Genomic DNA, 14,085 nt, shown 5'->3' with positions numbered 1-14,085 from the left:
AACTGCTGTGCTTTTCCAGCACCACTCTAATCCAGAATCTGGTTTCCAGCATCTGCAGTCATTGTTTTTACCCAATTAGGCATACATCAATCATCCATCTAACCCCATTTCCCAACACTTGGATTGTAGCCTTGTCTACTTTGGCATTTTAAGTTCTCATCTAAACATTTCTTAAATGTTTTCAGGACTCCTGTCTTTACCATCCAACTTTTTCTGTCAAATCCACTCACAATCTCCTGCTTCTTATCTAAAAACTTAGTTTCTTAGTTATTGGATCCTTTTACTATGGGATAAAGCTTTTCCCTATCTTTACCCCTCTGAACTTTGTACATCTCAATCAGATCCCACACTCCCCTCAAGCCTTCTCTGCTCTAAAAAAAACAACTCGAGCCTATCTAACCTCACTTCATGCCTCAATCACTCCTCCACCCATCCCTGGTGAATCTCCTCTGCATCCTCTCTAATTCAATCACATCCTTCCTATACTGTCGTTATCAGAACTGCTCATAGTACTCCAACTGTAGCTGAACTAAGGCTATATACAGCTCCACCATAACCACCTTGTTTTTGTGTTTAATTCCTTGGCTAATAAAGGCAAGTATTTCATATGCTTTCTAAATCACCCGAGATTTCTCTTTGACCCTCTTTTTCTTTAAAGACAGTCAAAGCAGGGCCATTGAATATTTTTCAGGCTGAGATAAATTCTTGTTAAGGAAGGAGGTGAAAGATTATCAGTGGTATGGGGGAAATGTGGATTTGAGGTTACAGCCAGATGAGCTGTGATATTTATAAATGGCAGAGCAGGCTGAATGGTCTACTCCTGTTTCTTGTTGAGAGGTTTGTAACCAAGATTGCAGAGCACTCTCCTGATCCAGCCAATGTGGTTCAACTCTGGCCACTTTCACATTTGCCCTATTTACAGTGACCCACTGCGCTTTACTTGGATGCCTCGGCTCAGGGGTCATTTGCTCTTTGGTCAAGAAGTTTCAGACGTAAAACCACGTGCAATTGGTGAACCACCCAGCATGTGCTGGGGTGCCTGAGGTGTTGAAATGATGAGACATGCAGCCACAGCCCTGTGATGAAAATGTGAGCCTTTGGTACCCAAGTGACCGCACACCCCTGTCCAGTTTATTGAGCGAGTGCAGAGCAGCCTGGGCATCACACGGATCCCAGCGTGGCTGGCAACGCTTAATGATTACAAAAAAAAGAACTGCAGATGCTGGTGGTCAGAAGCAAAAGCAGAAACTGATGGAGCGGGTCTGGCAGCGTCCATGGAGAAGAGTAGCAAAGTGACTGGTTTTGGCGTCCAGCTACTCTTTGGTTTTTCCAGCCATTTCTGTTTTGTCAACACTTCATGTGCTTTGTTTGACAGTGGGTCTTGAGAGGCAGTTTCTGGGGGACATTTTGCTTGGGGGAGGAGACACTCTCCGGGGGGGGGGGGGATGCATAGTCATCCCATGGTGCATCCCTGGGGCTGGTATCTTCCACAGTGGCCATTTTCACTCGGTGTCCAGGCTCCAGGGCGGGCCTACTCAGCCAAGGCCCCCCCACTGGAGAGAGACAGCTCGCTCTTTTCAGCCTTTTAATCAGAAGAATAAAGACTGCAGAGGCTGGTTTGGAAACAATCTGCAACTGCAGGGAACATCCGGTGTAAACAAACAGAGTTAGTGTTTGATATCGATGCTCGCTCCTCAGGACAGTGTCTCATCTCCAACAGCAAACACCGGGCACCGGAAGTGTGCAAAAGACTACAACTCCCAGAGGACCCTGCGGGGGGTGGGACCAGCCCGCGGCCGCCGGTTGCCATGGCAGCCGGGATCCAGGGTCGGCTCCGGGCGCTTCCACCCAATCGCGGCGGGCGGTGTTCGGCGGCCGGGTTCGCCTGCACCAATAGCGATACAGGAGGCAACGAGGCCTGGCCAATCCGCTGTCCAGTTGTTGGGAAGGCCGTCGAGGGGCGGCGGAGCCTCGGGAAGTGAAGGCGGACAGAGCCCGCGATCTCAACCCCAACAGCGAGATAACCAGAGGCGAGGGTCAGGTCGGTAACTGGCCCGCACCCCACCACACCCCACCCCGGCGGGGGTAGAGGTGCTCACATCCGCACCGTCAGCTACGGGACTGTGTTCATGACAGAGGAGGAGTGACAAAGTGAGGCCCGACTCGGGTAGGGGTTGCGGGGTGAGGGGAGAGGGAATAGGGTGGAGGGGAGGGAGTGGAGTGGAGGTGAGAGGTATGGGGGTGGGGAGGGGGCGGGGACTTGGTGGAGTTGAGGGGGCGGTGATGAAGAGGGTGGGGAGGGGTGGAGGTGGGGAGGGCGAGTAGGTGGTGGACATGAAGGTGGGGGGCAGGGAGGGGGCAGAGAGGGTGGGGGGCAGGGAGGGGGCAGAGAGGGTGGGGGGCAGGGAGGGGGCAGAGAGGGGGCAGAGGGTGGGATGGGGTGGCGGTGAGGAGGGTGGGTAGGGTGTGGACATGAAGAGGGTGGGGCGGAGGAGAGTGGGGGGCGGAGGTGAGGAGAGTGGGGGGCAGAGGTGAGGAGGGCGGAGGGTGAGGAGCGGCGGCCGGAGGTGAGGGGCGGGGGGGGCGGAGGTGGTGCGGAGGTGGGGGGGGTGGAGGTGAGGAGGGTGGGGGGGCGGAGGTGGTGCGGAGGTGGGGGGGGCGGGGGTGGGGAGGGTAGGGGGGGCGGAGGTGGGGAGGGTAGGGGGGGCGGAGGTGGGGAGGGTAGGGGGGCGGAGGTGGGGCAGGTAGGGGGGGGCGGAGGTGGGGTGGGTAGGGGGGGCGGAGGTGGGGCGGGTAGGGGGGGGCGGAGGTGGGGCGGGTAGGGGGGGCGGAGGTGGGGCGGGTAGGGGGGGTGGAGGTGGGGCGGGTGGCGGGGACGGAGGTGGGGTGGGTAGGGGGGGGCGGAGGTGGGGAGGAGGTGGGGAGGGTAGGGGGGGCGGAGGTGGGGAGGGTAGGGGGGCAGAGGTGGGGCGGAGGTGGGGAGGGTAGGGGGGGCGGATGTGGGGAGGGTAGGGGGGGCGGAGGTGGGGCGGAGGTGGGGAGGGTAGGGGGGGCGGAGGTGGGGAGGGTAGGGGGGGCGGAGGTGGGGAGGGTAGGGGGGGCGGAGGTGGGGCGGAGGTGGGGAGGGTAGGGGGGGCGGAGTTGGGGAGGGTAGGGGGGGCGGAGTTGGGGAGGGTAGGGGGGGCGGAGTTGGGGAGGGTAGGGGGGGCGGAGGTGGGGAGGGTAGGGGGGGCGGAGGTGGGGAGGGTAGGGGGGGCGGAGGTGGGGAGGGTAGGGGGGGAGGGTAGGGGGGGCGGAGGTGGGGAGGGTGGGGGGGAGGCTAGGGGGGGTGGGTAGGGGGGGCGGAGGTGGGGAGGGTAGGGGGGGGCGGAGGCGGGGAGGGTAGGGGGGGAGGCTAGGGGGGGTGGGTAGGGGGGGCGGAGGTGGGGAGGGTAGGGGGGGCGGAGGCGGGGAGGGTAGGGGGGGGCGGAGGCGGGGAGGGTAGGGGGGGCGGAGGCGGGGCGGGTAGGTGGGGGCGGAGGCGGGGGGGGCGGAGGTGGGGAGGGTAGGGGGGGTGGGTAGGGGGGGGCGGAGGCGGGGAGGGTAGGGGGGGGCGGAGGCGGGGAGGGTAGGGGGGGGCGGAGGCGGGGAGGGTGGGGGGGGCGGAGTTGGGGAGGGTAGGGGGGGGCGGAGTTGGGGAGGGTAGGGGGGGCGGAGGGGGGGTGGGTAGGGGGGGGCGGAGGGGGGGAGGGTGGGGGGGCGGAGGCGGGGTGGGTAGGGGGGGCGGAGGCGGGGAGGGTAGGGGGGGGCGGAGGCGGGGAGGGTAGGGGGGGGCGGAGGCGGGGAGGGTAGGGGGGGGCGGAGGCGGGGAGGGTAGGGGGGGGCGGAGGCGGGGAGGGTAGGGGGGGGCGGAGGCGGGGCGGGTAGGGGGGGCGGAGGCGGGGCGGGTAGGGGGGGCGGAGGCGGGGCGGGTAGGGGGGGCGGAGGCGGGGCGGGTAGGGGGGGCGGAGGCGGGGCGGGTAGGGGGGGGCGGAGGCGGGGCGGGTGGGGGGGGCGGAGGCGGGGAGGGTAGGGGGGGGCGGAGGCGGGGAGGGTAGGGGGGGGCGGGGGCGGGGAGGGTAGGGGGGGCGGAGGCGGGGAGGGTTGGGGGGGCGGAGGCGGGGAGGGTAGGGGGGGTGGGTAGGTGGGGGCGGAGGCGGGGAGGGTAGGTGGGGGCGGAGGCGGGGAGGGTAGGTGGGGGCGGAGGCGGGGAGGGTAGGTGGGGGCGGAGGCGGGGAGGGTAGGTGGGGGCGGAGGCGGGGAGGGTAGGGGGGGCGGAGGCGGGGAGGGTAGGGGGGGTGGGTAGGGGGGGCGGAGGCGGGGAGGGTAGGGGGGGTGGGTAGGGGGGGCGGAGGCGGGGAGGGTAGGGGGGGTGGGTAGGGGGGGCGGAGGCGGGGAGGGTAGGGGGGGGTGGGTAGGGGGGGCGGAGACGGGGAGGGTAGGGGGGGAGGGTAGGGGGGGCGGAGGCGGGGAGGGTAGGGGGGGTGGGTACGGGGGGCGGAGGCGGGGCGGGTAGGCGGGGGCGGAGGCGGGGAGGGTAGGGGGGGGCGGAGGCGGGGGGGGGGCGGAGGTGGGGAGGGTAGGGGGGGTGGGTAGGGGGGGGCGGAGGCGGGGAGGGTAGGGGGGGGCGGAGGCGGGGAGGGTAGGGGGGGGCGGAGGCGGGGAGGGTAGGGGGGGGCGGAGGCGGGGAGGGTAGGGGGGGCGGAGGCGGGGAGGGTAGGGGGGGCGGAGGCGGGGAGGGTAGGGGGGGGCGGAGGCGGGGAGGGTAGGGGGGGTGGGTAGGGGGGGCGGAGGCGGGGAGGGTAGGTGGGGGCGGAGGCGGGGAGGGTAGGTGGGGGCGGAGGCGGGGAGGGTAGGGGGGGTGGGTAGGGGGGGCGGAGGCGGGGAGGGTAGGGGGGGGCGGAGGAGGGGAGGGTAGGGGGGGGCGGAGGCGGGGAGGGTAGGGGGGGGGCGGAGGCGGGGAGGGTAGGGGGGGTGGGTAGGGGGGGCGGAGGCGGGGAGGGTAGGTGGGGGCGGAGGCGGGGAGGGTAGGGGGGGGCGGAGGCGGGGAGGGTAGGGGGGGGCGGAGGCGGGGAGGGTAGGGGGGGCGGAGGTGGGGAGGGTAGGGGGGGCGGAGGTGGGGAGGGTAGGGGGGGCGGAGGTGGGGCAGGTAGGGGGGGGCGGAGGTGGGGCAGGTAGGGGGGGCGGAGGTGGGGCGGGTAGGGGAGGGCGGAGGTGGGGCGGGTAGGGGGGGTGGAGGTGGGGCGGGGTGGCGGGGACGGAGGTGGGGTGGGTAGGGGGGCGCGGAGGTGGGGAGGAGGTGGGGAGGGTAGGGGGGGCGGAGGTGGGGAGGGTAGGGGGGCAGAGGTGGGGCGGAGGTGGGGAGGGTAGGGGGGGCGGAGGTGGGGAGGGTAGGGGGGGCGGAGGTGGGGCGGAGGTGGGGAGGGTAGGGGGGGCGGAGGTGGGGAGGGTAGGGGCGGCGGAGGTGGGGAGGGTAGGGGGGGCGGAGGTGGGGCGGAGGTGGGGAGGGTAGGGGGGGCGGAGTTGGGGAGGGTAGGGGGGGCGGAGGTGGGGAGGGTAGGGGGGGCGGAGGTGGGGAGGGTAGGGGGGGCGGAGGTGGGGAGGGTAGGGGGGGAGGGTAGGGGGGGCGGAGGTGGGGAGGGTAGGGGGGGAGGGTAGGGGGGGGCGGAGGTGGGGAGGGTAGGGGGGGGCGGAGGCGGGGAGGGTAGGGGGGGGCGGAGGCGGGGAGGGTAGGGGGGGCGGAGGCGGGGAGGGTAGGGGGGGCGGAGGCGGGGCGGGTAGGTGGGGGCGGAGGCGGGGGGGGCGGAGGTGGGGAGGGTAGGGGGGGTGGGTAGGGGGGGGCGGAGGCGGGGAGGGTAGGGGGGGGCGGAGGCGGGGAGGGTAGGGGGGGGCGGAGGCGGGGAGGGTGGGGGGGGGCGGAGTTGGGGAGGGTAGGGGGGGGCGGAGGCGGGGAGGGTAGGGGGGGCGGAGGCGGGGTGGGTAGGGGGGGCGGAGGCGGGGAGGGTAGGGGGGGGCGGAGGCGGGGAGGGTAGGGGGGGCGGAGGCGGGGAGGGTAGGTGGGGGCGGAGGCGGGGAGGGTAGGGGGGGCGGAGGCGGGGAGGGTAGGGGGGGCGGAGGCGGGGAGGGTAGGGGGGGCGGAGGCGGGGAGGGTAGGGGGGGCGGAGGCGGGGAGGGTAGGGGGGGCGGAGGCGGGGAGGGTAGGGGGGGCGGAGGCGGGGAGGGTAGGCGGGGGCGGAGGCGGGGAGGGTAGGGGGGGCGGAGGCGGGGGGGGGGGGCGGAGGTGGGGAGGGTAGGGGGGGTGGGTAGGGGGGGGCGGAGGCGGGGAGGGTAGGGGGGGGCGGAGGCGGGGCGGGTAGGGGGGGGCGGAGGCGGGGAGGGTAGGGGGGGGCGGAGGCGGGGAGGGTAGGGGGGGCGGAGGCGGGGAGGGTAGGGGCGGAGGCGGGGAGGGTAGGGGCGGAGGCGGGGAGGGTAGGGGCGGAGGCGGGGAGGGTAGGGGGGGGCGGAGGCGGGGAGGGTAGGGGGGGGCGGAGGCGGGGAGGGTAGGGGGGGGCGGAGGCGGGGAGGGTAGGGGGGGCGGAGGCGGGGAGGGTAGGGGGGGGCGGAGGCGGGGAGGGTAGGGGGGGCGGAGGCGGGGAGGGTAGGGGGGTGGGTAGGGGGGGCGGAGGCGGGGAGGGTAGGTGGGGGCGGAGGCGGGGAGGGTAGGTGGGGGCGGAGGCGGGGAGGGTAGGTGGGGGCGGAGGCGGGGAGGGTAGGTGGGGGCGGAGGCGGGGAGGGTAGGTGGGGGCGGAGGCGGCAGGGTAGGTGGGGGCGGAGGCGGGGAGGGTGGGGGGGCGGAGGCGGGGAGGGTAGGGGGGGCAGAGGCGGGGAGGGTAGGGGGGGTGGGTAGGGGGGGCGGAGGCGGGGAGGGTAGGGGGGGGCGGAGGAGGGGAGGGTAGGGGGGGGCGGAGGCGGGGAGGGTAGGGGGGGCGGAGGCGGGGAGGGTAGGGGGGGTGGGTAGGGGGGGCGGGGAGGGTAGGTGGGGGCGGGGGCGGGGAGGGTAGGTGGGGGCGGAGGCGGGGAGGGTAGGTGGGGGCGGAGGCGGGGAGGGTAGGGGGGGTGGGTAGGGGGGGCGGAGGCGGGGAGGGTAGGGGGGGGCGGAGGCGGGGAGGGTAGGGGGGTGGGTAGGGGGGGCGGAGGCGGGGAGGGTAGGTGGGGGCGGAGGCGGGGAGGGTAGGTGGGGGCGGAGGCGGGGAGGGTAGGGGGGGGCGGAGGCGGGGAGGGTAGGGGGGGCGGAGGCGGGGAGGGTAGGGGGGGGCGGAGGCGGGGAGTGTAGGGGGGTGGGTAGGGGGGGCGGAGGCGGGGAGGGTAGGTGGGGGCGGAGGCGGGGAGGGTAGGTGGGGGCGGAGGCGGGGAGGGTAGGGGGGGGCGGAGGCGGGGAGGGTAGGGGGGGGCGGAGGCGGGGAGGGTAGGGGGGGGCGGAGGCGGGGAGGGTAGGGGGGGGCGGAGGCGGGGAGGGTAGGGGGGGGCGGAGGCGGGGAGGGTAGGGGGGGGCGGAGGCGGGGAGGGTAGGGGGGGGCGGAGGCGGGGAGGGTAGGGGGGGGCGGAGGCGGGGAGGGTAGGGGGGGGCGGAGGCGGGGAGGGTAGGGGGGGGCGGAGGCGGGGAGGGTAGGGGGGGGCGGAGGCGGGGAGGGTAGGGGGGGGCGGAGGCGGGGAGGGTAGGGGGGGGGCGGAGGCGGGGAGGGTGGGGGGGGGCGGAGGCGGGGAGGGTAGGGGGGGGCGGAGGCGGGGAGGGTGGGGGGGCGGGTAGGGGAGGGTGGGGGGGCGGAGGCGGGGAGGGTAGGGGGGGCGGAGGCGGGGAGGGTAGGGGGGGCGGAGGCGGGGAGGGTAGGGGGGGCGGAGGCGGGGAGGGTAGGGGGGGCGGAGGCGGGGAGGGTAGGGGGGGTGGGTAGGGGGGGCGGAGGCGGGGAGGGTAGGGGGGGCGGAGGCGGGGAGGGTAGGGGGGGTGGGTAGGGGGGGCGGAGGCGGGGAGGGTAGGGGGGGCAGAGGCGGGGAGGGTAGGGGGGGCAGAGGCGGGGAGGGTAGGGGGGGCAGAGGCGGGGAGGGTAGGGGGGGGCGGAGGCGGGGAGGGGAGGGTAGGGGGGGGCGGAGGCGGGGAGGGGAGGGTAGGGGGGGCGGAGGCGGGGAGGGTAGGGGGGGAGGGTGGGGGGGGGCGGAGGCGGGGAGGGGAGGGTGGGGGGGGCGGGGGAGGGGACGGTGGGGGGGGCGGAGGCGGGGAGGGGAGGGTGGGGGGGTCGGAGGCGGGGAGGGGAGGAGGGCGGGGGGGCGGAGGCGGGGAGGGGAGGAGGGCGGGGGGGCGGAGGCGGGGAGGGGAGGGGAGGAGGGCGGGGGGGTCGGAGGTGAGGGGGTCAGGGGGGTCGGAGGTGGGGGGGGCGGAGGGCGGGGAGAGGGGGGACGGGGGTGGGGGGGGCAGAGGTGAGGAGGGCGGGGAGAGGGGGCTGCGGAGGAGAGGAGGGCGGGGGGTGGAGGTGAGGAGGGCGGCAACAATGTTCTGTTCCTGAGTGAATGCTGACGAGAAGTATTCATTCAGTGTCTCCCCAATCTCTTCAGCCTCCACACGAAACTTCCCACTCCTATTCTTGACTGGACCTATTCCTACCCTAGTCATTCTTTTATTCCTGACATACCTATAGAACGCCTTTGGGTTTTCACTAATCCTACCAACTAAGGACCTTTCATGTCCCCTCCTTGCTGCTCTTAGCTCTCTCTTTAGATCCTTCCTGGCTACCTTATAACTCTCAATCGCCCCAATTGAACCTTCACACCTCATCTTTACATAGGCCGCCCGCTTCCCTTTAACAAGGGACTCCAATTCCTTATTAAACCACGGCTCCCTCACACGACCCTTTCCTCCCTGCCTGACAGGTACATACTTATCAAGGACACTCAATAGTTGCTCCTTGAACAAGCTCCACATATCAATTGAACCCTTGCCTTGAAGCCTACTTTTCCAAGCCACGCATCCGAAGTCATGCCTCACCGCATCATAATTTCCCTGCCCCCAGCTATAACTCTTGCCCTGCAGTGCACAGTTATCCCTCTCCATCATTAGAGTAAAAGTCACCGAATTGTGGTCACTGTCCAAAGTGGGGACAGTGGGGAGGTGAAGGTGAGGGGGAGGGGACGAGGGGAAAGCCTCAGACATCTTGGTAGCCCACCAACCCACCTACACACTAAAACAGCAGCTAATCAACATGAAGGACCCTATAGAGACAACAAGCAAAACTAATGTCATTTACAAATTACTGTGCAAGAACTGTAACAAACAGACAGAAAACTAGCTATTAGGATACGTGAATATCAACTGGCCACAAAACGACATGATCCATTCTCACTAGTATCCTTACACACAGATGAAGAAGGACACCACTTCGACTGGGACAACACATCCATCCTCGGACAAGTCAAACAAACGATTCCTAGAAGCATGGCGTCCAACCTTACTGTATCAACAAACACATTAACTTGGATCCTATTTACCACCCACTGTTTGGGAAGGGGGGGGGCAGGAAATGATGTCAACACATGAAATTACATCGCCAACACAAGGAAACCTAAACAGATAAATGGAAAGTGGGCCATGCCACCAGTGCTTCAGTCAGAGTCTCACTGACTATGTTACCTAGTATGATGATGAAACGTCTGAAAATGAACCTTCCAGCTCACCAAGCAGACCTATATCCAGTAAAATGCTAATTAGTTGGATTTTGGTCTCTGGCACTGTTTAAACTGATTGGGGTTTGAATTTGTTTTTGTACCGTGGCAACACAAAACCAGCTATTTGTGTTAACCAGATGTTACATTTTTAAATTGTTCAGCACTCTCTGTGCTCTCAGTCCTTGCCAGTTTCCTGTCTCTCTTAAAGATACAGTACACAGCTACACCTTCATTACAAGTGCTAACCACTGAGCCACCATGCCCATCTGTGCTAGTTATTCAGGACACAGTTGAGACAACACCTTGTTTAAAGATTTAAAAAGCCAAATTGCCCATTTGAAATAATGAGGTGAACGTTTATCCAGGCTTGAGCATCTTTGGAACACTCTTCCTGAAAAGGCAGTTGCAGTAGAGTCCTTGGACATTTTTAAGGTTGGGATGGATGGATTTTTAAGTGATGGGATGAAAGTTTATCGAGTGAACAGGAATGTGAATTTGTGGTTGCAATAAGCTGAGCCGTCACATTAATGAAAAGCAGGTGTGAGGGACTGAACGGCCTGCTCTTGCTGCTTCTTTATATCGATGAGGAAACAAAACCACAGCAGTGTACTACTTACACCATCCAATGGTTTTATCTAATTTCCCCTTTACTATTTTGTTCCAGTTTCCAATGAGCACTCAACAGTTTCCACGAGCTAGTGCACCCACATCAGGCCTGGGAGCAGGTCAGTCTTCCGTCACCAGCATGCAGAACAGCAGTGGTCCAGGGGTGTCGGGCAACAACGCTGTAACAGGCAAGTGGAAAGCTATCTCATCAGTATCTTTGTAAATTAACTGAATTTGCAATGAAGGTCTTGACAGGAGAGCATTAAGCAGGGACTCATTGTTAGACTTTTTGAACTCCATGAAATCGTGGAATCAATTCTACCATTAGTGGTTCAGTGAGGATTCTTTTATTCCTACCTTGATAAGCAGTTTATGAACAGGTGCATGATGTAGATCCTAATGATGGATGCTAGATTGGAGCACTTGTTTATGACACTGGGACTAGTTACCATAGTGGGTTGCAAAAATGAGTTCAACAAATAGGGTTACTTGACATTTCCTTCCAGCTGATTCACTCTGAGAACAGATGTAGTTTTTTTTATTCATTCTCTGGCTGAAGGCATTAATGGCCAAGCTAGCATTGACAGGAACCTCGATTATCTGAAGGACGTGGGCGGGGAGTATTTCAATCGGTTAATCAAATGCCGGATAATGTCATTTAGCCAATCATCGGGATGTTGCGATCTTGTTCGGATAATCCGAAGTTCAGATCATCGAATGCTGGATAATCGAGGTTCCTCTGTATTTCTCATCCCTAATTGAGCAGAGGGCAGTGAAGAGTCATCCACATTGTTGTGGGTCTGGAGTTGCACGTAGGCCAGACCAGGTAAGGATAGCGGGTTCCTTCCCTAAAGGACATTAGTGAATCAGATAAATTTTTCTGATGATTGACAATGCATTCATGTTCATGGTTAGACTCTTAATCCCAGATTTTTTTTTATTTAGTTGAATTCAAATTCCACCTTCTGCTATGGCAGGATTCAAGCATGGGCGCCCAGAACGTTACCTGGGTCTCTGAACTAACAGTCCGGTGATAATACCACTAGGCCATTACCTCCCCAGAGAGGGAATTCACTGCCTGAGAGGGTGGTGGAGGATGGTACTCTGCCAACATTTACAAAAACATCTGGATGACTACTTAATGCCAGGGCATAGTAGCTACAGATCAAGTGCAAGTCATAGTCATAATCATAGAAATGTACAGCACAGAAACAGACCCTTCGATAACTGTAGTTTGCTGATTTTCTGTTAGCATACACATAGTGAGCTGAAGGGCCTGTTTCTATGCTGTATATACATTTACATTATGGTAGGCCAATACATTTCAGGATGTGGAACATGCCACCCCCGTACAGGCTGGTTCACTCTGATTTATTCTCAAACCCTTACAGCTTTGTTTTACGCTTTTGGTTTCTGCTTTGACATGACATTCTTTCCTCCGGCTGTGAGCTTAAGACCATTTCAGAATTTGATCATTCAGATTGGTACTTTGGTGCGGTAATGAGCAGTTGCTGTATTGCCAGAGGGGTGTTTTGCATACAAGACATGACAACTGTATATTTGGGTTAATGCAAAAGAATTGTGTGGCATCTTCTATGAGCAAGGAGATCTATTTTGTGCTCAAAGCTCACCCCTAAATGACAATAAAAATAAGCAAATGTTGCTCTGTGCAAATTAGCTCCCTGTGTAAGGGGGTACTCTTTATAATATAATTTATTGTCTATCAAGTGTTTTGAGGGTAGAAAAAGAAGTTTTGTTCAAATGCATCCTTTCAGCTGAGGTATTTCTATGCATTGACCATCCTACTGGCTAATCTGACTTTCTGCAGTGGAGAGAATTGATGAGAACTTGACTGAGATTACTCGGAATTGGACTGCAATTACAGAGTTTGCATCAGTAGAAGCTTCATTCCTGGCTCCACCAGGCATTATTTGGCATGAACTAAGCAATAGGAGAAAGTGAGGACTGCAGATGCTGGAGATCAGAGCCTAAAAATGTGTTGCTGGAAAAGCGCAGTAGGTCAGGCAGCATCCAAGAACAGGAGAAGCCCTTCTTTAGGCTTATGCCTGAAATGTCGATTCTCCTGTTCCTTGGATGCTGCCTGACCTGCTGTGCTTTTCCAGCAACACATTTTTAAGCTCTGATCTCCAGCATCTGCAGTCCTCACTTTCTCCTAGGTTATCTGTTCATGTTCACTTTGCTGGTTTGTGGGAACTTTGTGTGTTCAAATTAGTTCTGAAAATGTGGTGCTGGAAAAGCACAGCAGGTCAGGCAGCATCCAAGGAGCAGGAGAATCAACGTTTTGGGCATGAGCCCTTCTTCAGGAATGGGTGGAGGTGTACAGGGACTGGATGTCCATGGTGAAGATAAGGCATTGGGGACTGGGGAAGCGAAAATCATGGAGGAGGTGGAGGGCATGGGTGGTGTCCCGAACGTAGATGGGGAGTTCTTGGACTAAGGGGAACAGGACCATGTCGAGGTATGCAGAGATGTGTTCGGTGGGGCAGGAGCAGGCTGAGACGATGGGTCGGCCGGGGCAGTCAGGTTTGTAGATGTTGGGCAGGAGGTAGTCCCACAACCCCGCACCACCTGTTTCTATGAGGTTGGAGGCGGTGGATGGGAGATCTCCTGAGGTGATGAGGTTATGGATGGTCTGGGAGATGATGGTTTGGTGGTGGGAGGTGAAGTCATGGTCAAGGGGGCAGTATTAGTTGTCACACTCCCTACATTTTCAACAAGAACTGCACTTCACTAAAACGGACCGTGGCATGTTATGAAGGTTACTGTAAATATGACTTTTTTTGTTTTTGTTGGTAATTCAGCTGAAACAGGTGACAATATCAGTGGTTGGTTTGATGGAAGATGTTTGATTTTTTTTTTCATCTAAACCAATGCTTCCTTAGTTATTTTCATTTTTACCCTTGAAAGTTAACACAACCCCAGATGTAACCTGGGCACTTTTCCAGATTGTTGGGTACATGCCAGGGCTGTGCAGGAACAACTTGGAGAGGGTCATGGCAAGTTCTGGGGCATGAATTTTCAATGCTGAAGTGTTTTTGTCAGGGTCTCATGATGGAAGCTTTCATCGATATGAAGATGAAATCTCATCTTCATAACGACTGTGTGGTGTTCAATCCGACTGATACTGTAATGGGCAAGTGCATCTCATCCAAATATTTTAAGTTTGAATTCTACCATCTGCCATGGTTCCCAGAGACTTTACCTGGGTGCCTGGATTACGAATCCAACAAAAATAGCACTGGGCCATCACATCACTGACAACTGTCTTCAGTCATTGTGCAAATCCATCCAGTTCACTAATATTCTTTAGGCAGGGAAATCTACCTTTCGATTCCAGATGCACACAGTGTGGTTGACTCTTGAACTAAGGAGGGCAGAGGACAGTCAAAGGTAATTTAGAGGTAGGCAACAAATGCTGGCCTTGCCAAAAACATCAACATTCCCTGAAAGAAACTTTAAAGAAATGCTGACATGCTGTGGCTCAGGATAGCTCCCAAGTCAATGCCCTTTGTGCCAGACCAGAAGCAAAGAGTGGGGTTAAATGAGTGCTATTCTGGCTGGCAATCAGTGACTAGTGGTATGCCTCAGGGATTGGTGTTGGGACTGCAATTATTCACAATTTATATAGATGATGATTTGGAGTTGGGGAACACGTGCAGTGTGTCAAAGTTTGCAGGTGACACAAAGATGAGTGGGAGAGCAAAATGTGCAGAGTACTGTGAAACTTTGCAGAGAAACAGGGGTACT

The 14,085-nt window shown here is 61.8% G+C and overlaps 1 protein-coding gene across 4 annotated transcripts in view; it reads left to right on the top strand.

Annotated features, from left to right (window-relative positions):
- Positions 1 to 1,860: 1,860 nt before the first annotated feature.
- LOC140479141 (histone deacetylase complex subunit SAP130-like) overlaps positions 1,861 to 14,085 on the top strand; it is a 58,112-nt gene continuing 45,887 nt past the window's right edge. For 2 of the 4 annotated variants that reach the window (XM_072573098.1, XM_072573095.1), the window contains exons 1-2: positions 1,862 to 2,151; positions 10,376 to 10,505. In XM_072573098.1, coding sequence (XP_072429199.1) covers positions 10,382 to 10,505 — 124 coding nt within the window. In that variant the 5' untranslated portion in view covers positions 1,862 to 2,151; positions 10,376 to 10,381. Of the gene's footprint in view, positions 2,168 to 10,375; positions 10,506 to 14,085 lie in introns of all 4 variants that reach the window. The other 2 variants (XM_072573096.1, XM_072573097.1) reach the window with 2 other exon arrangements.

This window comes from Chiloscyllium punctatum, chromosome 6 (genome assembly GCF_047496795.1).
Source record: "Chiloscyllium punctatum isolate Juve2018m chromosome 6, sChiPun1.3, whole genome shotgun sequence".
Taxonomy (NCBI): Eukaryota; Metazoa; Chordata; class Chondrichthyes; order Orectolobiformes; family Hemiscylliidae; genus Chiloscyllium; species Chiloscyllium punctatum.
This window is presented reverse-complemented; position numbering and strand designations above follow the sequence as displayed.